Source organism: Apus apus, chromosome 2, assembly GCF_020740795.1.
Source record: "Apus apus isolate bApuApu2 chromosome 2, bApuApu2.pri.cur, whole genome shotgun sequence".
Taxonomy (NCBI): Eukaryota; Metazoa; Chordata; class Aves; order Apodiformes; family Apodidae; genus Apus; species Apus apus.
Genome location: NC_067283.1, coordinates 113554173 through 113577170, shown reverse-complemented (window position 1 = coordinate 113577170; position 22998 = coordinate 113554173). Strand labels below are relative to the sequence as shown.

Here is a 22998-nt window from a genome sequence, read left to right as displayed (position 1 = left end):
GGTAAGTAAGCATCTAGTTTAGACACATTTCTTCCCAAACTTCACATTTTTCAAAACCAGGGTGTTAAAATAAGACCACTTTAAAATATTTTTCCACTCCTCTGAAGTACTGAGGATGAGGGTCTGCCAAGTCACTTTATTAACCCCATGTGCCTCATTCGGGAATGACCTGAGTTTTTAAAATTTCACTTCAATGCTATGTTCCTCATAAGAAACGGCACCAGTGCAGAAGAGTCACACACTGGCAGCCACCCACGGTACGGAATTGGTGTCACTGGTCTTACAGCAAAGCTACCACAGAGCTACATCTCACATTAAAGTGTCCAGAATAGGTTGTCTAGGGGTGTTTTTTTTGGTGCAAAAAGTTTTGGGAAGGAGTGGCCATTAGGGACTGAAACCAATTTGGTTATAATTTCCACATTATTTACAGGGGGTTTTCATCCGCTTTTTTGTTTGCTTGTGATTTTTTTTTTTTTTTTCCTTTTTGATGGGCCAGGAGAGGGTATCAGTCACTCTACCTATTAAACTCCTAGTGAATGATACTGTGCAGGATTCCACTGCGTGAGGCAGGAAATGTAGCTGTGAATTTGATCTCTTGTCCTTGCTGGAAACTCACGCAAAACCCAAATCTGGAAAAGGTTCAGAGCATCCACTGAAGAGTGTGAGACCAGGAGGAGTGCAGGGTCTGAGGCATTTTCGCTGCTGCAGCACTTGGCCTTTTGGGAGCTTGAGAAGATTTAATTCAGCAGCTCAGCAGCCACAGGCACAGCTGAACAAACCCAGCCTGGGCTGGCACTGCCAGGGCTCAAACGCCCACATGGAGACAGAGCACAGAGTTTAAAAGAGCTAAAAAGAAAAATCCTTTTATTTACTGGCAAGTTCTTCAGCCACTGAAAGTGGGGTGGCTGCAGCCTGGGTCAGTGCAATGAACTGACCCGAGCAAGCACAAGTGATGAGCTTGTTACAATGACCCCAGACATGGGGGACAAGAGAGCAGGGACAAGGTGGCAGGGAGGGTCCATCCAGCAGCCACTGCACTGGCTTAGGAGAGTAACACCAGCCTCAAGGAGGTGCTGTCACTCCCTAGTGGTTTCTTGGTAGGTTGTTTTGACTCTCCTCAGACAACCTGCACCTTCTCATCTGCATGTCCCCTTCCCTGTTCAACCCCTAAATGCTATTCTGGTAGCTATTGAAGGAACTTATCATTGCACTCCTTCTTGGGGAGGAGGGGAGGGGAAAACCAGACAAACCACCCCTCCATCTTTTTTCCCCTTGTCATCTGGCTCTCTGTCACCAGCCAGCCAGCCTTTCCCTGTGAAACCTGGTGCCATGAGGCTCTTCCCCTAGACAAGGTGTCCCTCCTGCAGTCCTGCTGCTTCTCTGGGATTCACAGCCAGCACTCCAGAGTAATTTAAAGTTTTGTCTTTTCTCTGCAAAGGTTTCTCACAGAAAGGTTTATTGTTCTTTCTCTCCAGGTGTAAATGCTCCTCTGTGCTTGATTTGGAACAGGAACCTCAACCAGGTTTTAGAGAAAATATTCTGAAGTTCACATGTTCAAAGATTTCTTGTGGCTGTTTAAAACTTAGTGGAGCACAGTGACAAGCTGTGATTCCGTGAGTCAGGCACTCAGCAGGATGGGTGAGGGAATCAAGGGCTTGTCTCTGCTTCGCTCTCCATGGAATTACTTATGCAAATAGAGATTCAGCTGCTGAGACGCCAGACAAATCCACCTGAGGAAACAGTACAGCATGGATATGCACTGCCTTCAGCCCAGTGCTTTGGTAAGTGACAAGCATCACTTACCTGCTCCTGGATGCTTTGCTGGAGGTGTTGGTACCATCCCAGAGCTTTACTCACCTCATGGCATGTGAGGGAACACCCCGAAAGGTGTTCCTAAAATCATATACCTCATTTAGGCTCAGCAACAAATGCAACCAACTAACCCTTCAGGGGACAGCTCTTGCCACTTAGTTTTGGGGGACAGATGGTCTGACCACAAGCTCTGAAAGCACCGCCAGGTCCTGGTGACACCATCAGCAAAGGCGCACCCTCCACGATGGGGCATAGGTGTGATATGGGTGGGAGATACTGGGGCTTACACAGGGCTTCCATGCCCAGCAGGTCTCTGTTCACCAAGGGATTTTGAGAACCTAATTGTCATAGGGCAGGGTGCCCAGTGGTGGCTGGGTGACCTGACTGTGCATCACATCTCTTTTTTGGGGTAACAAATGATGGGCATTAAATGAGACTGTTTGTGCTAGTGCAATTGCACACCAGCATGGTCTGAGGACTTCAGTGAGCTGAAATCATAACACAGTGCCATGTACAGGCAGTTAAATGAGATGCTTTCCAAGACAAATTATAATTTTATGGTGATGACAGGTGAGACATCACCCTCCTGCAACCAACAGACCCGGTCACAGAGCAAGGGGGAGAGGGAGCAGGTCTCACTGCCTTGCATTTCTGAACTACTCTCCTGTGCTTTGTGCACCCATCTCACCATTCTTCGTGTGGAAGGAAAAGATCCTGGAGCACCATGCAAGGGTCACAGTCCCCTGCTGGACAGCCAGACCAAGGGCAGGTGGCTCAGATGTGAATGGACCCCCCTGCTGGAGGGCAGAAAGTAAAATGCAAAACTTGGGTGTATTATTTTTTGACAACATGGAAAAGGAAGAAATTTGAAAGAGAGGAGAGGAGAGGAGAGGAGAGGAGAGGAGAGGAGAGGAGAGGAGAGGAGAGGAGAGGAGAGGAGAGGAGAGGAGAGAAGGGGAGGGGAGGGGAGGGGAGGGGAGAAGAGAGGAGGGGAGAGGAGAGGAGGGGAGAGGAGAGGAGAGGAGAGGAGAGGAGAGGAAAAAAAAAAGCAACCACTTGTGTCACTGTCAAGTTCAGTGCTTAGTGCTCAGGTAGACAGGGGTTCCACACTCAGTCCCCCGATGAGTAAAGCAAATGGAGTTTATTTAAACACAAAGTGCCTGTGGGGTAGTTAAAAGCAAAGCCGAGCCCCTCCGTGTGTGAATCCTCACCTGCCAGGCAGAGCGCGCTCGCCCCGATCCCACAAGCCTTCCCACCAGCAGCTTCCAGCCCAAGGGAGAGCGTGTACCAGTCCTGTCCCAACTATTTATGCTAAAACACACCCCCCCTCGATAAACAGCTGCGTTACGGCAACAGCTGCGGTAGCGGCAGATGGAGCCCTGCCCGGAGCCGGGCAGCAGGCCCGGCATGACCGGCACGTCCCCACCGTCCCCAGAAAGCCACCTCCGAGCGGCACAGCGCTCCGCGGGGCACCGCTTCGTGCCAGCGCCGGCACCTGAGCGCTGGGATGAACAAACCCGGCGGCCGGGGTGGTCCTACCCAAGCACCGTCCATCTAGCCGGGTCTTCTGGGAAACCGAAAGGCAAATCTTAGAGTTTTTTTGAAGGTGGGTTGTGTGTGTGTGTGCGTGTAATTCAGCCAGTGGAGCACCTGGGGGTCAAGCCCGGGTTTTTAACACAGTTTTATATAACTGGGAAGCGTCGCACTTCAGATAGTTGAAATGAAAATATCTTCATTTCTGTGACACTTGCCAATTTAAATAGTAGTAGTTTATTAGATGCAAAAGGAGGCGGGGGGGGGGGGGGGGGGGGGGGGGGGAGGTTAGAGAGAGATGCATAATTACTTACCGTAAGTTTTAAGAGACTTAACTTCACGGAGACTGCGTGAAGCGGCTAAAGATGCCTTAGAGACCCCTTTCCCACAGCAGCGTCCTGCAAGAAAGCAGCCCAAGAAGACACGCTGGGGAGGGGGGGAGAGAGGGAGGGAAGATTTCCAGCTCCACGGATGAGGCTGCCTGTGCTCCAGCGGGAGGAGCGGAGCCTCGGGAGGGCGCTCGGGTGATACACAGAGACACGCGTGGGGCGGGCAGCACCTTTCCCCGTATCGCTTCAGCCAAGGCGCCGGCTGGGGAAGTAGGGGAAGGTGGGGGCGTCAAATAAGCCCTTTCTGTCAGCTTTTCCGTGGGGAAATAAGCCAGAAAAAAGGAAAGATTAACGCTCAAACGGAGTGTTGCAGGGGAAATGCGGAGTCGGTGCCGGCGTCGGGGCAGACCTCCCCCAGAGGGGACAGGAGGGGACGGGGAGGGGGAAGGCGCCTGAAGGAGCCACCCCCGGCCGCGGCCGCCCTCCGCCGGGAGGTGGCAGCTCTCCGCGGCGGGAGCCCTGCCTCCGCGGCCGCGCACCCCACCCGCTCCCGCCCCCGGGTCCCCGGGGGTGCCGGGAACACTCGTTTCCCCGTCATTGGGGCAGGAGGCGGGGCCGAGGCCGTATAAGAGGAGACGGAGCGGGCGTTTCGCTCCTAAGTCCAGAGAAGCCTTGTTCCCATCCCCGCTTCCTTATCGCCCAGCACGGCGGTGACCTCCCCCCCCACCCCAGCCCGGATCGGCCCCCTCGAGGAGGCGAGAAGTCAGCGAGGAGGGGCGAGGGACGGCAGCAGGAGCAGCAGCACTACCAGCAGCACCAGCAGCGGGACCAGCAGCAGCCCCCTCGCTCCCCACCTGCCCCTGGCGGAGGCTGGAGCTGCGACCGTCGCGGAGCGGCGTCTGGTGCCCGCGGCCCCCCCCAGCCCCCGCGCCGCGGCCCCGCGGCCCCGCGTCCCGCTCGCCCATGAGCGCCGCCGCTCTCTACAGCCTGGACTCCCCGGCATGTTATAAGAGCTGGTGCCTGGAGCCCGCCAACTTCTACGACGCCAAGGTGGGCAGCGGCGGCGGGCCGGGTCCCGCCTGCAAGGCGGGGGGCCGCGGCGGCTGCGGGATGAGCGGCGAGGAGGCGGGGGGCGGCCTGGGCGGCAGCGGCACCAACCTGGCGGAGCTGAGCGCCGCCGCCCCGGCCATGTACGAGGACGAGAGCGCCATCGACTTCAGCTCTTACATTGACTCCATGTCGGCCGTGCCCAACCTGGAGCTGTGCAACGACGAGCTCTTCGCTGACCTCTTCAACAGCAACCACAAGACCGAGCGGGGCGGGGATTACGGCGAGTACCTGCCGCCGGGCGGCGGCGCCGGCCGCGACCCCGCCATGACCACCCTGTTGGGCGCCGAGCCCCGCACCGCCTCCTCCTCCTCCTCTTCCTCCTCCTCCTCCTCCTCCCGCGGCGCCCTGAAGCAGGAGCCGGACTGGAGCGACAGCGACCTTTCCTCCTCCCTGCTGCCTTCGCAGATCGCCACCTGCGCCCAGACCATCATGAACCTGAGCGGGCAGCCCACGCCGCCCACCTCCCCCGAGCCGCCGGGCAGCAGCTCCCCCTCCAGCTGCAGCACCCGCTCCCCGGGACCCGCCGGGGGCTCCTCCGGGTCGGGGCAGGGCGTCCCGCCGCCGCCGGCCGCGGGCGGGAAGGAGCGCGGCGGCAAGAAGTGCGTGGACAGGTTTAGCCCCGAGTACCGGCAGCGCCGGGAGCGCAATAACATCGCGGTGCGCAAGAGTCGCGACAAGGCGAAGCGGCGCAACCAGGAGATGCAGCAGAAACTGCTGGAGCTCTCGGCCGAGAACGAGAAGCTGCACAAGAAGATCGAGCAGCTCACCCGGGACTTGACCAGCCTCCGGCACTTCTTCAAACAGCTGCCCAGCGCCTCCTTCCTGCAGCCCGGCTCGGGCACCGACTGCCGGTAACCGGGGGGGAGCGGGACGGAGAGACGGACTCCGGGACACCGTGGATAAATACCTCAGAGGGCCGTGCCGAGCCGTGCCGAGCCTTTCCCGGGCCGGGGCCGGGCCGGGCGGCGGCGCCCGGGGCTGGGCCGGGCGCGGGGAGGAGGCGCGAAGCCGCGGTGGGACCCGCCGGTCCGCGGCCGCTTTCTGAACGTTGTAGCGACGTGGGGCGATGCCTGGGTCTTTCACCACGAAACTTGCGAAAGAAAAGGAAAAAAAAAGCTAAATGTCTTCTTTTTTTTTTTTTTTTTTTCCCCCCTTAAATTATTTTTGTAATGGTAGTTTTCGTCTTTTCTACATGTTATTCATCCCGACGCAGCTATGGTACATCTGTTAAAATGATTCAAAACCCCATGTATTTTAGACAGTAGGATGATACATACATATATATATATATATATAAAAAAAGACTGAGCATGCTCGACCTTTTATATCAATTTTTACAGCATTTCTAAGAATAAAGCCAGAAACATTTTAAATCAACCCTGCTCTCGTTTTGCTCTGTGTCCCGCAAGCGGTCGGCGCGGGGAAAGTTGCGCTTCCCAGGAGCTGCTGCCGCCTCAAGGCGCCGGGGGTCGGAGGGGAGGGCTCGGGGGGGGGGTTTGGTGAGGACAAGCCGGGGGGACGAGGTGCATTTTCTATCTTATTTATTTATTTATTTTCCTGAAGCAGCCTAAGCGCGGGGGGATGCGGTGGTGGGAATGCCCGGGAGTCCCGCAGGCGCGGCGGTCACCACCGGCTTCCCCCGGGAGCCCCGCGGCTGTGCCGGGATGCTGAGTCAGCCGGTGCCGCTGAGCTGGGGCCGAGCCGCAGCTGCACGGCAAGAGGGGGCTGCTCCTTGGCCAGGGCTCCTCCAGAAACACACTACTATTAAAAATAATAATAATACTAATACTACTACTAATAAAAAGGAATCGACACGAAGACAAGAACACAGTTAAAATTCCTGTCAAAAAAAAAAAAAAAGAAAAACCAAACCAAAACTCAAAAAAGGGTTTCTGCTCTAGCCCGTGCCAAGCTGCACCTACAGGAACGCTCCCCCAGGCCTGCTCCAGCTGCGGTCCGGCAGGAGATGCTGTTGCCCACAGGCCCTTCCTGCAGCCCGCGGGGGGCTATCCCAGCACTGGGCCCTTGCTCTGACCACTGCCAGGGGCAGTGGGAGCAGGCAGCGACGCCAGGCTGCCTGGGTGACCACAGGACAACAGGTCAGGCTACTTGGCTGGATGTTGATGGTGCAAGCACAAAGATGACAGCATCTTCAGGGCACCGGCAGAAAAATGGGCAGATAGGACAAGCATCTCCATCGGCCAGTGTGGTCTAAGAGAGAGAAACCTTGCAGATGTTGATGGGGCCATCCTGATCATATACAGAGCAGTCTCCTGTTGGCAGGGAGAGGTTGACATTCCCTTCTTCCTTACAGGAGGGCAGGTAAGGAGACTGATGGGTGTTCTGGGGGAGGGGGGAGAAAGGGGATTCAAAAGCTGGGTAATTATGACGCATGTAAACTGTCCACGATTGTCCCTGGCCACAGGGATGAATTCTGTAGCAACCAGTTTGCTGGTCCTTTTCTGCTGGAAAATCACATACTGGACCTGTGCAAAACTGTTCCTTCTTTGACCCCTAAGGGCTATTTAAAAACCATGAAAGGGGAAAATAATCTCGTATCTGACTGAACTCTTACATTAATGCTTGCATCGCAAACAATGCACACATAGGAATATTTAGGTATCATTGATCTGTAATCCATGTCTCTGTACAGTCAGGGTGAGGATAGTTACAGGGCCTACAAAGCAATTTACTCTCTGCACCTCACAGAAACTGTGTAATGAAACATCTGCCTTGTGGGAAGCTGCAGATAACGCAGTACTTCTATGTGTAGAGACCAATTAGCTGTAAAACATTAACTTTATTTATATGCTTGACACTTCAAAATACAAACTTTGTTCAAATCTCTGTCTTCATAACTTTTATTGTCAGGTGATAACAAATGCTACAACTCAGAATTCCAGCACAACACAGTGCACTGCAGCCAGTGGCACACCCGAAATCTGCTGATAAAACTCAGCTTAGACCAATGTTCACTGCCTACAGCAAGGTATTCATTTCAAAAATATCAGTAAAATATTTCCCATCGACACATAATAAATACAGTATTATAAAAAAATTCACAGCCATTCAAAGCTTCCAGAGCAAGGTGTTTTACATACACAAACAGCAAACATGCCAAAGAACGGCCTTCTTAAATTCTGAACTGATCCAAAACCCAAGACTTCAGAAAGTTGAACAGAATTTTAACAGATTTTTCCAGTGTTAGCACAATATGCTTTGTAAATCACAGTTTTAATAAACTATCTTGATACTTATCACACTTGCATTATAAATTATCTGTGGCACTAGTTAACAGATAACCAGATTACAAAGTCCACAGATACTACAGAAGCTGACCAGAGTTCAGCTCAGTGTCTCGCTGCTGCTTCCAGAAGAACAATTTCCTCCAGTCCAACACAGTCGGGGTGGTTGGTTATGGAGTGGACGTAGCAGTTCAGTAACCCCACCTCCTTTCCCAGCACGCTCTGCACCTCATAGCTCTGCAGTGATAAAAGCATGTTGATTAAAACAAACAGTCCTGGACATTCTGTTCTAAACAGCATTCGGCTTGGAAGATGCAGGGTTGTGAGGTCCCCTTCCAACAGACAAGTTTTTTAAGGACTCAAAAAGAAAGGTGCATTAGAACTGATGCAAAGAACGAATACATTCGATTTCCAACAATTAGATTTCACTTCTGCTTAGAAGTGTTGCTTCTCTAGCAGGCGTTTAAAAAAAACCTAACAGACCCCGACTGTGACTTTGAACTGAGTTTGCTGAAGCATAACCTGCATGTGCTCCTTTTTCTCGCCTTTCTGACATGGCAGGATTTCACAAGCACTAGCAAGGTGTACATACGGACCATGTATCGATTACCTCAGTTAACAGATCCACTAAAGGAAAACATATTTTCTAACTCTTTTTACTCCCTCCCCCCCCCCCCCTCCACTTTTAACTTTGTGTTGTATCACGCATCGTTTATGACCACTGGCACCTCCACAGCCCCTTTTGTGCAAGGACTTGACCAGCAGTTTACCTACAGAGTTGTGCCTGAAGGTATTTGCAGAGACTGGATTCTGCATGGAGGAGAGAGATGTGAGGCGGGGATGAGAGAGCAACTTAACAGAAGAACTGGTGACCACTATAGCTGATACCTTGCCCAAGAGGGAGCCTGTCTCTGATGGCAGGTTCACATCCAGTTCTTTCCTCAGTGGGACTTGCCTATGACCAGCTTCTGACCACGCCCCCACTTCCATCTGGCCTGTGCCTTGGTACAGGTATGTGAGGCCCGTGTCTCTTCCCTGATTCAAGATAAAAACAACCCCTTTTTTTTCCCCTCTAGATTATTTTTACCCCAGACTGGTTCTGCAATGTAATTCACCATGCAGCTGGACAAACAGCTATGTAACAGAAGGGTTGTCACAAGGTAAGGAACAAGTAGCCAGGGGCAGCAGCAGCTAAAACCAACCATCCTGCCAGAAGACATGATTACAAAAAAAGAAACTTCAGCAGCACTGGCAAAAAAATGCCACCTCAAGTGGTATTTCTTGTGATTAATCTTTGTCGAGATGTGCTGCTTTTTAAAATCAAGCAGTTGAGAGATGGAAATGCTTATTAACAAAAAAGGAAAAAATTATCCCTGCATTTAAGCTAAGGAAAAAAAAAAGTTTCTAAGTTGCCAGACTTCTAAATACTAGCATTATAAAAACTGAAACATGAAAAAGAGGTTGTTTGTATTTTAGTAACTCAAAAAAGAACTATGTTTTGCCAGTCTGTAATGAAACCAGACACATCTTATAAAACTTAGTAAAGACTTAACTGCTATTAAAAGAGCAAACATATTTTGGAAGCTTCTTTTATCTCATTGCTTAAATGAAATATACACTCCCCAGTATAAGAAAAATAATTTACAATTTCAGAGAAATGTTCCACTTTTAAAATGATCTATAAATCCCATTACATCCTTGGAGCATGTAACAGCAAAGTCCTAGAAAACCATATAAGATAAGGAAAGCAAAACGACCCCAATACGTGTCACCTAACTGAAGATACCTACCTGGGATGATTAAACAAGACAACGAGCTGATCTTTGCTCCCTTCCACGTGCAATGGAGAGGGAGAGATCTCAGGATCCTAACTGGACTTCATCACCCTCTGAAGGTGCCACTCCTTTGCTGCCGACCATCCGGCAGCCAATGCCAGCCAGGCACCTCGCTGGATGCCTCCCTCACCTGCGATAAATCTGGGTCACTGTGCCAAATGTCAGGGTTCTTCTGATATCTCAGATTAAAGGAATAACTACTTCACCATTACAGAAACTGTACTTTAGCCCATGGATCCCCGTGGCTCACACGTTTCATTCATACAATTGTAAATTATTATCTTGCATGAGTTTTGCAGATTTCTCTGCCATTACTGCCTGCCAGTAATTTCATGGTTATGCTATTAGAAAGTAGTTGTGGTTTGTACAGTTAGAAGACCATTCCAAAAAGGTGGGATGCTTGGACTGTATCATTGCTGTCTTTGGATCCTCAGCCAGAAAATGGAGTAAAGCCCAGCACTGCTCGTCACAGCCCTGCATGTCTGGACATGGTGCTATCTGTGGATAGCTCTGCAGATCCACAGCTGAGCTACAGCTGTCTGCACCCCTGCCTGTGGTACCCCTCTTCTAAAAAGGTGGATATCAGCTGATGATAGTCATGCAACAGCAAGGCATCAGCGACTGGAAGGTGGGATTACCAAAGGGTCCAGCCCACTCAAATCCCAGGCTGGATAAGAGAAAAAAATATCATTATATCTAATGAAATTTCCCACTGCTCCTAGTGCAGTTCTGAAACGGGCTGCCTGGAAAGGCAGAATCTCCATCCCTAGAGGTTTTCAGGATCCTGCAAATCAAAGTCATGGTTGATCTGCTCATGCCTTGGCAATAGTTCAGCATGAGTGATAGGTTCGATGAATATCCCCATAAGTCCCTTGCATTTCTATGATTTGAGTACCTTCCCATCTGATTAATGTCTCTGTACTCTGCCTTTACAGTAAGTTATGTAGTTTACCTTTCTTTCATCAGCACTCATTATACCTACCCCATCCTCACTGGTGGTGGACATCAGGAGAGAAGAGATTGTCCTTTGCAACAGCTGGAATGAGAAAATTAACAGGTTTTGTGCATGACAAAAATCTTATGTATGCAAAGACATTCTGTTCACAGGTTGAAACAGTCATGTTGAACAAAAATGTATCATTTTAATATAGAATGCTTTTGTTTCTCTGGCCAAGAAAGCAGAGGAGAGGTGAAACAGATGTTCAGAACGGGAGTCTAAAAATACATGTTCCTTTTAGGCTGCAGAGACTGAGGTTTCCCAAGGCCCAACCCAACAAAGTCCATCAGCTGAACCATAAACAGTTTGCAAACCTCAGGATGAACTCAATGACTGCATTATATTGAATAAGATCTGGCAACCAGGTTCTTAGTCCAATGAAACCCAAGTTTAGTACCAGATTAAATTATGGGATATTCTTACATCTTTTAATTTGTCTTCTGACAGAGCTGTTTATAAAAGCCTGGTCTTAGGAGGACGTACGTGCCTACACATCTAGCCTCGCTGTACTCGCTTTTGTGCCATACCTTTACTTTTACTGTACTTTGAGATCGGGATGGACAGCTCAAGAAGACTTCCAGTTGCATTTTCAACACTGGTGAAATCACAACTCCAGAGCACTGGTTGCAATACAGCAATTCTCTGAAATACGCAAATAATGATGACAAAACAGAGACAAATGGAAAAGCAATCAGTTGTGAATCAAAAGGTTAAAAAAAACCCAATCCCCCCAGCTAGGCTATTCCCTAAATTACTTTGCTGGTGAGACTTTTAATAGGAAAACCCTGGTAGAGATTCAGTTGCTAAAAGCAAATAGAGCTCTTCTGTTGATAGAGCCAAGTAACTCTCTTGGAGGACCTAAATTCTTCTAGCAAGAGGATCTTTCTTTTATAAGTTTTGGCAACATGGGGGGAGGTTGCTATTTATAGTCACCCCACTTAAGCAAATATTAATCTCATAACTTGCTAAAAGTTAGGGCAAAAAAAAAATTGTAGTATAGATTTGGCCCAAGTGACTTACTGATTTAGGCAAACATTGAACATTTTCAGCACACACAAGTCATAAGCATAAAATTAAGCTGAGCTGTAAGTGCTTCCTAGAATAACGTCTTAAGCAAATATTGATGCTATATTGTTTTCCAAATGAAGTGAAAGTGTCCTTCACAGTATAGATAATTTTTATTGAACGTACACACAGCCTTTTAAAAATTTTTTGAAGATACTATGGATATAGTAAGAACTTTTTAAAAAAATATTTTCAGCCCTTCCCCCCCCAGAGGCTATACATAACAAAGCATCAGTGGAAAGCTTCTCATATTTAGGAAAATGTTATCTATTTCAATGGATCAAACCCACTCAACTTGTCCTTAAGGTTTCTGCAAGCTTTTGCAGTAGAAAGAACACCCCTTTTCCTCTTTTTACACAGTGACTGCTTTCTCATCCTTTCATGTTTCTAACCCCATCAGGTATCTCAGGCTCTGCAAGAGCAAGCTGGCTAAGCAGCTGAAGGGGAGGGTCTCCAAGGGCATGCCAGTGTGATGCAGGTTTAGCATTTCAGGTGGCAACAAGTCCTACAGGATCAGTTTTCACATTTGGGACAGTCACACTCCCAGCATTATTCAACATCCTTTTTAGAAAGGTTATAAATTCAATAGGTCTGAGACATAACTGTTTCATACTTAGGTAAATTGCAGCAAAGATCACAGTTCAACAGAAAAATGAGGTGAATTGGTGGTACACAGGGTAACAAGGTAGGGCAGACAAACACAAGAAGCTACTTCTAAAGGAGCTTAAAATCAGACCTTTGATTTATGTGTATATTTATTAAAACTAATATTATAATGCAGTGGCATAATGCACTGGGCTATGAACTTTATAAGCAATACTTCAAGATTAGTTTGAAAAAAATGATAACTGCAAATTCAAACAATTTCATATCTACTTGTATCTTTCTTAATAAATTAATCTAACCTTGTGGGTTTTATCAGTTCATCAGCAATAAAAATACTACGTCTTAGTTCTAGGAAGGAACAAAGTGCAGCCTGTGCCTGCAGGAATCATTGCATCACCTGCTGCTGTTATGGCTACATCTGCAAAACACCTGGAGTGCTCTGGAGCATGCTGACTCTCACCTGTCCTGGGGACACAGTTCCAACTTTCCATTGCCACATCTGTTGCATGTAGGCCAGGAGAAAGCAGTCCTCTCATTAACTCCAACAATAGTACCTGCAGAAGATGAAATTCTTGCAAAACACTAGCGGAAAGCAAGCAAACACAGCCACTCCTGTTTGTTTGCTTGCACAGCAGCTTTGATCCTTTCTGACTCTCGGCCTAAGAATCAGACTGATCAGAGCAAGCATCAGCACATCCAACAACCTCACTTCCTTTTTCCTTCACCTCTCCAACAAGGGATGACAGTTTGGCAGCATGTGTTACATTCTAAAAACACCAGAAGGTAGATAATTGATAATTAACTATCCAAATAGGTTCAGTTCTTTTTTTGTTTGAGTTGTATTGTTTTTCTGATTTGTTTCTGTTTGTTTGTTTTCTTTCTGGTCCTCTGATGTTTCCCCTGGCAATAAATAGCTGTAAACATCACATGGTCAGATAGCTTGATATCAATATTTAGGAAACATAAGTCAACGAGAAGACCCAATCCCTTTCAAAAACAACTATGCTCGTTAAATTCCATTAACAATGGAGTTATTCTTCATTTATACTGATTTAACAGATATTAGATCTGGCCCACAGATTTAAGTGTGTGCTTAAGGAGTGAATGCCAAAGATACTTTGGACTTACAAAAAGGGCCTTGTTAGTTTTAGCAAGAAAAAAATGTATCTAGAGTTTTAGAGAAGCCAATAAAGAGTGTATTATGTTTTATGGTAACGATATGCTGAAATTATGAGCATTATTTATGGAGGAAATACTTGTGTTTTGAAGTGTACAAAGTGGATCACCTGTAAGAATGAAATTACACTAAAACAAACCCTCACTGGTACAACAGAAGGATAGACTAAAAATTCTATACTGCATTCAATGAACAAAATCCTTGGATATTAGGGAGTATTTACCTTGTCTGCTCTGTAACACAGGTTGTTAATCCCTTGCTTTCCTAGTTCTCCCGGGACAAGGACTGACAGAAGGAGGGAGCTATGCATAAACAACAAAACTGTCATTTTCTTTGGGAATTCAAAGGACAGCAAGTCTGAATATTAGCAAAGCTCCCAAAATATAAAATTTATGATCCAGTTTCTGGGCAGATATATGAAACACTTTCACTGACAGAATAAGCAATTCTGTGCATTTATCCCCTTGGATTGTTACAGGAATGATTTTGATTCTTCAGTTTTTGTGATAAAGGTTTTGGGAGTTTCATCAGCACTTGGTAGGATGCTTTCTGCCACAGTATGAGCATGTTTCTTTCCCTTGTTCATGGAAAAGAAAAGCTACTGATTAGTTTGCTGAATATATTCACTTTTTCATTAGAATAATCATTTGAACAAAACAAAATCCCTTTTCTGACGTTCCAGCCTTTTAGCTTTCCCCCAGTTGTGTGCCATATTGCAACTACAGGATGCCAGTGCACAAGTAATACAAGTACATGTGAAGGAAATTAATCAGGATCATACTGACAAGATTCTGCCTAGTGGATAAGTTTATTTTGATGACAACATAAAGAGTTCCCTTGATAAAAACACCAGAAATCACTGAAGTCAGAACAAGTACAACGGAAGGTGGCAACAGATCTAATAACATAGTGACAGCCTTGTGCAGCCTGCCTGCAAAGTGATTTCTCCAGATTAAGCTGCTGAACTGCTGCACATCTTTTTCAAGACTCTAGATTTTGCTTGATGTTCACAAGCCTTTTGGATATTTCCCCAAAATCCTTCTTTTAAATAGAAAAGCACATAGCCAGATTTTTATTTTTACCTCTAGTCTATCTATATGGCTTGTGACTGATAGCATGAAAAAGAGACTGACAAGAAGACAACACCTGGAAAAACAGGTCTCTGGTGAGTAATGCAAAGAAGGGCTGAGGATTAAAACTCTGGTTGAAAAACAAATGTGTGTAGTATTTTTTCCAATCAGTTATCCTGATTAATGGGCAGGAAGGGGAAAGTTAAATCAAAAAAAGAAACCCAGGTAAGCTGACTGACCCCATTTTACTCACACTGTTAGGACAGAAACTGAAAAAAAACCAACCCCATCCTTGAGTAAGTGCTTAGATATTTAAATACCCAATGTCAAAATTCAGTCACTGGTAGTGAGTCATATACTAGGCAAACATAACTGATCAAGTAATATTCCCATATATCATACATGGTATGGACTAACTAGAATTTCCTCATAATGGTTCAGAGGAAAAAAACTGCAGTATCGAACTGCCAACATTTAAGTCACCCTGAGTGCTACTACACAGCAAAAAGAAGTTAGAAATTACTTTGCAAAGGATAGCGATAAGAAAATAAATCTATTAACCCTGAGCTCATAGACTCATCTTTAAAAGAATAAACTTTCCAGTAGAAAGCAATGACAGGTTTCACTCATCTGTTGCAAAGCAATGCACTCCATGCCAGAGCTGGTATGACTGGACCTCCCCGAAACAAGGATTTCTGACAAACTCAGTGGATCTGCTTCGACCGCAATATTGTCCTTTCTGATGGGGAAGGAATCTCTGAAGCTCATCCAGACCAAACTCCTGCTCAAAGCTGGGCCAGCTATAGAGTTATACCAGGTTTCTCAGGGCCCAGCTTTGAGCAGGAATTTGGACCGGAGAAACTTCAGAGTTTCCTTCCAACCTAACTTACTCTATCATACACCTTGCAAAAAATGACTGATCTACCTAAAATCCGGCAGGCAGTCCTGCTACTTCTGGAGGCTCTGATGCTTTGACCAATCACTGCATCTGTGGAGGGGGAAGTGAATCAGCACCTGCATTTTACACTGGTTAAAAAGAAGATTTTTCTAGGGAGGACTGAGCCTGACAAATCCCTGAGTGCCAGGAGAAGCAGCCATGACTGCAAAGGAGCAGAAACACTACCACAAAAAGGAGTAGAGTAAAGCCTTCGCAGCCTCTGTGTTAGGTGAGAGGAGGTCCACATAGAGCTTTTGGTGACCAAAAGCACAGGAAGTGAAAGGAGGTCACAGAGGAAGAGAATGAAGAAGGTAATATTGTTTCTCATTGAAAGTCAGACTAACAACCCTCTGAGTTAAGAGACAGAGACCTTAAGTGAATTTTAGAGATGATACATTTTCCTTCATGGGTTACTCCATCGAATACCTATGCTCCCACCAACAAAGTAGGGTTAATGCTGTAAGTTTCACTTCTTTAGCAGAAAGATGTAGGCAATAACTACATGAATTCCAAAACACTGGATATATATCTTCAGTGCTATTAAAAATTTTCAGTTACACAAAAAGGTAAGAGTTACCACCCACAGGCAGCACAGGTATAGAGAAGACACTTTATATTCTACATGGGTACAAAAGTGTAGGAAACTAGTGGTAACAGCTACCCTGGACACATTTCAGATGAAGCAAGACAAGATTGTAAGATTAATTTATCCTTTTGTCCTTCCATCTGTAATACAGAACAGGGAATGCATAACACCTCCCATGTGTGTAAAGTAAGTATTTGTTTACATAATAGATGAGAAAGGTGTATTTTCTTTGCTTTACTACAAAAAGAAAGGACAGAGAAATGTTTGCTTTATCGTTCTTGGTACATTGTCAATGGGACAAAAGAAGACAGGCACTTCTCATATTTAGTTATATAATGACAAGTGGAGAACTGGTAATTCTCAACACAGCTACTGGAGAGGTTAAAAAAAAAAGTCAAAAAGTACTTCTCATCCAGTGACAGTGATATCTTCCAAGTAACTCCTAATATTGATGTAAGATGTACATAGCAACCAAGGCTTTGAGTGAAGTGCTTCTAGTTGTGCTTGTTTTCCACTATGCAGTGTTAAGAGTTCAAGATTGGTCACCACAAGGTGCTCATTTATTAATCACTGAGGCATTGCTAAGTTGTGGCTTTACCATAAGAGAAGGTGTTTAGTAACAGCTTTGCATGGATTCAAACTGCCTTTCTGGTGCATCATGTGCATCAATCCTTCCATAGCTGGAAGGATTAATTTGTAACCATTATTTCCTATTATTTTAAAGCTCATGCCAAATGCTCCAGTGAATGCTTGAAGGTGTAAATGTAAAACGTCATCAAGAATTTTCTACAAGAGCTACTGGAATCATAGGAGTTAAATTAAGAGAGGAAATTGCCCTTAAAAGCCAAGAGTTACTGGGTTTTTAAGGACTTTTCCCTATAGGCACTCTACAACTGGGAGGCTTAGGAAGCTGACTCGTCAAAGTGTTAGAAAATACTCAGTAGGAAATGTTTCTGCATGATAAGGAAATGTTAGAAAATACATTGTAAGAAATATTTCTGCATGGTTAGTGGTAGGACTGAAATACTAGACAAAGCACTGATCCAAAGTGGCTGGTGAGAAAACATTGGCCAAGTTATGCTAGATTACTATGGTGAAATATTATATTGCCCATTGCAGCAAAGCTCCAGGGAAATCAGACACTAACCCCTACCACTCATGATCTGGCTAACATATCCATCTGCCTAAAAAATATTGGTATACCTTACTGTTGCCAAGATCAACAAGGGTGGTGTGAACAGAAGGCTCCTGAAAGAAGATGGCAAAGGAATATAATGAAACAGGTTGTGCATCAAACATTTATCCTGGAGTGTGAGTGAGTGGGTGCAAAGCTTGGCTAGCAAACAGAGCCCACAAAGAAGTATGAAAACTTAGAATATCCTCGTGACCCACAGGAATACTGTGCTTTCTTATCCCCCCACACTATTTGTGCAAGAAATCAATACAAAGACCTAAAAGATTAAAGTGAGCACAAATAATTAACCGTATTAATTTCAGGAAAGGCCATACAAACCTCTTACAGCACAAATGGAGTTGGCCTGTGTTGTAGAATCCAGCTCATCGAGTCTGACAGGGCCAGTCAGCTCACTGAGGTCAGCACCGGCAGCCGAGTACAAAAGAGGCTTTTGTAATAAGAGAACAGTACGTTCAACACAAATAATCCTACCTGCCAACAGAGACATTTCAGCTCAGTACAGTAACAAGGAAAAAGGTGACCATGTTAATTGTCATGGCCAATAAAGACAACCATCTCTGCCAGCTACTAAGCAGATGGATAGATTCCATCAAGTTTTCTCAGTGACAAAATATTTTGCTTTCAGCGATACACGAATCACGCTCTCCTTACACTTTGTGACTCCAGGGAAAAAGGATGATGTTTTAAAAATTCAACCATGGCTGAACAGAGTCCAACTCCACTCTGACTGCATTGCACCATGCTCCCCACAAACACCATGTCACTGTTGTGTCTTCACTGGTAATATGCCTGGGCACCCCTTCAGGTGGTCTTACTTTGTTTCAAAGATTACAAAAAGTAGGTGCATGCAATGCTTTATTCTCCAAAGCAGAGATTTTTGCTTCATGACACACAGCCATTTACACAGGTTGTTGCCTCCAGTGGTAAAGGCTGACAGCTAATATGTCACAGGACTTGTAAAAGTTCTGTGTCTAGGGACACACAAGTCTTAGATGCCCTCTGTTACTCCTTTTACAGGTAGTAAACTCAATAAAACAAGTTTCTGCAAGAATATAAAAACAAATGAAACCAAGTTTCTTAACAGAATAGACTATTTCAGTTGGAAGGGACCTACAACAGTCATCTTAGTCTAACTGTGAGTCTCTGAGACTTCTGCCAGCTAGCAAATTTGATTGACACTGGTCATTGGATTCAACAGCCATCAGGGAAGGCTGACAGAAATGTTGGTGGATCTACAACAAGATCACTGAATTTCTCCTTTACTTTGTAGATCAAGCAAAAAATGCAAGAAAAGAAACCTTGCAGGAAAGCTCTAATTACAACTCCTTTCAAATTTCTTCCCCAACTTGCAACGTCTCATCTCCATCTGAGAATGAAAACCTCTGCAGCCCACGTATTGCAGTGTCAAAGATTAGGATGCTACTTCAGTTTTATTCCAGCTGCTTCAAGACCAGGCACAGAGCTCACCGTTTCCCCACAGCGCATCCCTGAAGCAGACAAGTCGTGAGGCAACGCCGAGGGCATCTGTGATTTCTGTCCTGAGAACACACGATGCAGCCATTGACACAGCAACAACTTTTGGAGTGCCATGAACCACACTTTGCAAGGTGGAGTCAGTCACAAACAACTGAATTTCTCTTTGATTTATAGGAACACTGTGTTTTGTCTATGATTTAAACAAACAAACAAACAAGATACAAAATTGGAATGCAGTTGATCATTCTTAGTAGGAGGAAAGATTTAAATAACATCCTCATAATTAAATAACCAATAAAACTGACAGAAATTATTACTTTTGAGGCTCGTATAGGATAATGAATTTTTTATTATTCCTTAACTGCAGATACAAACCTTAAATAACCTTTCTGAGGTTGGCCACTGGAATCCTGGCTTTACCTCTATGAACTATGATGCTTTATCGTAATACACTAGAGACTAGAGACTGTACTAGAGATTTGAAAAGGTGTTTGCTTAAAAAAATATACTATATATACACTGTATTATATATCATATATGTATGATATGTATAGAAAAGTTAATTGGCTGTTTTTATGAACATAAACTTATATAATTTTTCTCTTAGAGAAAAAAAGGCTCATGCTAGTACTAATGTTCCTATGTGAGCCAATTTTCCGTGTACACTGTTATCTGATTCCCAAGAGCACCAGTCCTTGGCTAATAGCTACTGCCAATTACAAAGCTGGAGTTTTTTCTTTCTGTTGAACAAACATTTCTAAATATTTGAATGATGCCCAGAAAGTAGGTAACTCATAAGTAAGAGACATAGGAATCTGCAATGACAATGAAAAGTTTTCTGCCTGAGACCAGTAGAAAAAGGTATGTGAATAAATTAAGGTATATCACAACTGCTGATGTCACAACTAAAGTACCCACATTTCGTCTCAGCCTTCATTTCTGAAAATAATAATCAGAAAATCAGTAGTGCTTTTTAAATTTTTCACACTGAGATGGTGAACAAGACAGACTTGACAGTCATTACATACACATCAGTGCTCATTCCAGGGTCTCTAACAAAACCAGACAATTTGACAATCCTTTTTTTTTTTTTTTTTTTTAAACATAGCTTTTATATCTGTGTGTGCATGTGAAGTTTCCCATGCTTTGGAAAAAAAATGGTTTAAAAACAAAGCCTATTTCACATTCACCAGCCCATGCATTTTTAAGATGAAATAGGAAAACTGAGTTTAAATTACTTTCTTAATTTAAAAAGTTTTTTGTTGCTATTTCTAATTAGTCTGCCCATTAAAAACTTACTTAAAACATTTAAAAGAAAATGAAATACTGTAATGACTGGAGAGACACATATCACATTTTATTCTCAAAGTTTCACGTCTCCAGTGTAAGGCAACACAACGAGAACCCTAATTTTTTGTCTTCCGTTGAATTTAAACCTTGAAACCTTTAATCACCCTAAAATCAGGTTTTTGTTCAGCAGCTCTTAGAACAAATGCAGTAATTGTAATTAATGAGTGGGAAAATTCATAACTCAGATATTATGGTTATGCCTTAATACAATATATGCTGCCTATTGCACTGCTGTTGTCTCTCAGCCTACACACTACACCTATTTGAGGACCTCCTCAGCACAGATAGCATGAGGACAGCTTCAAAGAAAGAATTTTTACAGCCATCCCATGAGAATTACTAACACATTAAAGTTGGCTTTTAGAAGAATAATCAAAAAAGTAAATAATAATAACAGCAAAAATCACAAGTTAGTATAAAATCATCATCTTGCTATGTGTGACAATTTGTTCTGAACAGAGAGGACACAACAGACAAACAGCAGCAGGATTGAGTTACAAGGAAGGACAGCTCCTTAACCACAGATGGAATATATTTCCTCATATTCCTTCTGCGCCACAGTACGGATTCTGAGTGATAATAAAAGCCTATTTCCATTCCTCCTTCACACAAATGAAGAATCTCAGAATACTGTAGCTACGTAGAAGAAGTACTATTTTAAAGTACATTTGAATTAGCTCACATGGCAGATGATCTAATAGTAATAAATCTGCAAAATAAACCAAATAATAGTCCCTCACTTATTATGACTTGCTGTTTTTGCCCGTGAAGGGTATGTCCTCTTGGCAAAGGCAGCTGCAGTAGACAAGCTGCTTGCTGTTCATGACCTTCGTCTGGGAGGATTTAGGCAAGCAATACATTAACAGCAGGTAAATATCTTTACATTCCTAGAGCAGTTATCCAGAAGCGTTATGCAGGAGTTATCCAGAAGTTATATAGAAGAATATCTTCTGTTGCTTTTTCCAATATTGTGTTCAAAAAATTTCTGAGCACTCATGTTGTTAATTTCCAAAAAATGTAGTGCTTACAGTTCAGTAAGTGAATAGCCATTAAAACCAAAACAGCCAGTAAACCTCCTAGTACCAAGAAGAAAGTCATACACCTTTTTTTTTCTTTTAGACAAGCTTCCATTCTTCAAAATCACATCTGTTCCTTCATGCTTCATCTTTTTTCTAATGTAGTGATGAAGTGCTTCTACACAAGAATACTGATGACCCACAGCATCTAAGATGTAAACATTCCTTAATATGAAAGTGTTTGGCTAGGATACCCCTAGTCTGTAATTTTATTTCATTTTTTAATAGAAAGGTTTATTTGAAAAAGAAGGTTATGCATGTATGTGTCCATCTTCCTGTTAGCACCCAAAAGATCCCATCGATTTAGCCCTAATTACATGGTTGCAAATGCTCTGATGAATTCTTACTTGGGATGGAGAAAAGAGATCCCCCTCATCTTGGTGGTTATGAGTACTCCCTGCCTAAAAATCAAATTATAATTCATTGGCTTTTGAAGCAAAAGGGCAAGACTTAAATTAAATTTATGTCTCTCACTGGTGGGAAGCATCTCCCAGCTATTTTGTTGCCCCTTCTGGAATTTCTTTGTCTTTGGTTCATATGCTTTGATTCACACTTTGTTTTTTGTGGAGCTGATGGACAATTGCAAATTATTCTCCACCAGAATTCAGTGCTGGCTGTACTGAGGATCCAGTCGCCAGGAAAAAAAAAAATAAATCAGCAGCAAAAAATTCATTTAACTACTGAGGGAGTTAGCAACATTTTGAAATAAAATTGCAGCATCATTCAGAAACAAATAAATAAAACATAATTATAAGCTTTCCAACATAGTATGGATGACAGATGTATTTACCTAAGAGTTCCTCCTTTCTACTAACTGGACCATAAAAGCCAAACTTGCTTGAGGGGCTTCTACTGAAGTCAACAAAAATAGCCCACACACTTGCATGCAAAGAGCAAAACTGTATTTTTATATAACCATCATCTGTTAAATTCTATCCCCAGACACTCAACTGACTGGGAGCTTTTCACTATGTATCTAAAGATAGCATTTAGCTATAACTGGAGTCTCAGTGGAATTCCTGCAAGATCCCTTACCAGGGCAAAATGCTACCTCTGCTTAGGTAGCAATTTACTCAGAAACAATTCACTTCCTAGACTGGATGTTACTGAAACTGGAGATGCAGTATATTTTACCCATTCACAAGCATTTTAAACCTTGTGATAAATCGTCTCATGCAAGTCTATATGATAATCCTGAAAGGTTTGGGGTTTTACCCTAAACAAGAGACAAGCTGGCTTCTTCACATAAACGTTATGTTGAATTTATGCTGAATTCATTGCTAAGTGAAAAGATTACCTGCAGCCTTTGATACAGCACTTGTGCCCAAAAGCTACACCGTTCATTACAACCATCGATCTGAAAATAGTACAAAAACAGGGAATGAGACAAACATGATACCAGAAATCCAGCGGTAGAAAGCATTTGCTATCTGACTTGTAAAGCAGATTACCTGAAGAATTTTCTTTAGACCATGCACAGCTGGTGGCTGGTACAAATTAGAAATCTGTTCTCCCTCATCCACTTCCACATGTATCTCACCAGACCGAGCAGTAAGAATATAACAGAAGCTGGGAGGAGGAAGATTCGTTGTCATCTAT

At 44.4% G+C, this 22998-nt stretch overlaps 2 protein-coding genes across 10 annotated transcripts in view; one reads left to right on the top strand and one right to left on the bottom strand.

Annotated features, from left to right (window-relative positions):
• The first annotated feature begins 3150 nt into the window (after window positions 1-3150).
• CEBPD (CCAAT enhancer binding protein delta) lies at window positions 3151-6161 on the top strand. Of its 2 annotated transcripts, none has more exons than XM_051612077.1 (2): window positions 3151-3418; window positions 4407-6161. In XM_051612077.1, exon 2 carries the CDS (start codon window positions 4638-4640, stop codon window positions 5637-5639), a length of 1002 nt encoding a protein of 333 aa, XP_051468037.1. In that variant the 5' UTR covers window positions 3151-3418; window positions 4407-4637; the 3' UTR covers window positions 5640-6161. The 2 variants fall into 2 exon arrangements, with proteins under 2 accessions (XP_051468037.1, XP_051468036.1); XM_051612076.1 differs by having other exon boundaries at window positions 4378-6161.
• A 1403-nt stretch (window positions 6162-7564) lies between these two features.
• Window positions 7565-22998, bottom strand: part of SPIDR (scaffold protein involved in DNA repair) — a 207977-nt gene continuing 192543 nt past the window's right edge. For 3 of the 8 annotated variants that reach the window (XM_051610443.1, XM_051610444.1, XM_051610445.1), the window contains 8 exons: window positions 22851-22994; window positions 22697-22756; window positions 18965-19163; window positions 17816-17968; window positions 12993-13086; window positions 11389-11503; window positions 10847-10900; window positions 7565-8266 (listed from right to left, as the gene is read on the bottom strand). In XM_051610443.1, coding sequence (XP_051466403.1) covers window positions 8135-8266; window positions 10847-10900; window positions 11389-11503; window positions 12993-13086; window positions 17816-17968; window positions 18965-19163; window positions 22697-22756; window positions 22851-22994 — 951 coding nt within the window. In that variant the 3' untranslated portion in view covers window positions 7565-8134. Of the gene's footprint in view, window positions 8267-8917; window positions 10901-11388; window positions 11504-12992; window positions 13087-13612; window positions 14012-17815; window positions 17969-18964; window positions 19164-22696; window positions 22757-22850; window positions 22995-22998 lie in introns of those variants that run through there. The other 5 variants (XR_007888598.1, XR_007888597.1, XR_007888599.1 and 2 more) reach the window with 5 other exon arrangements.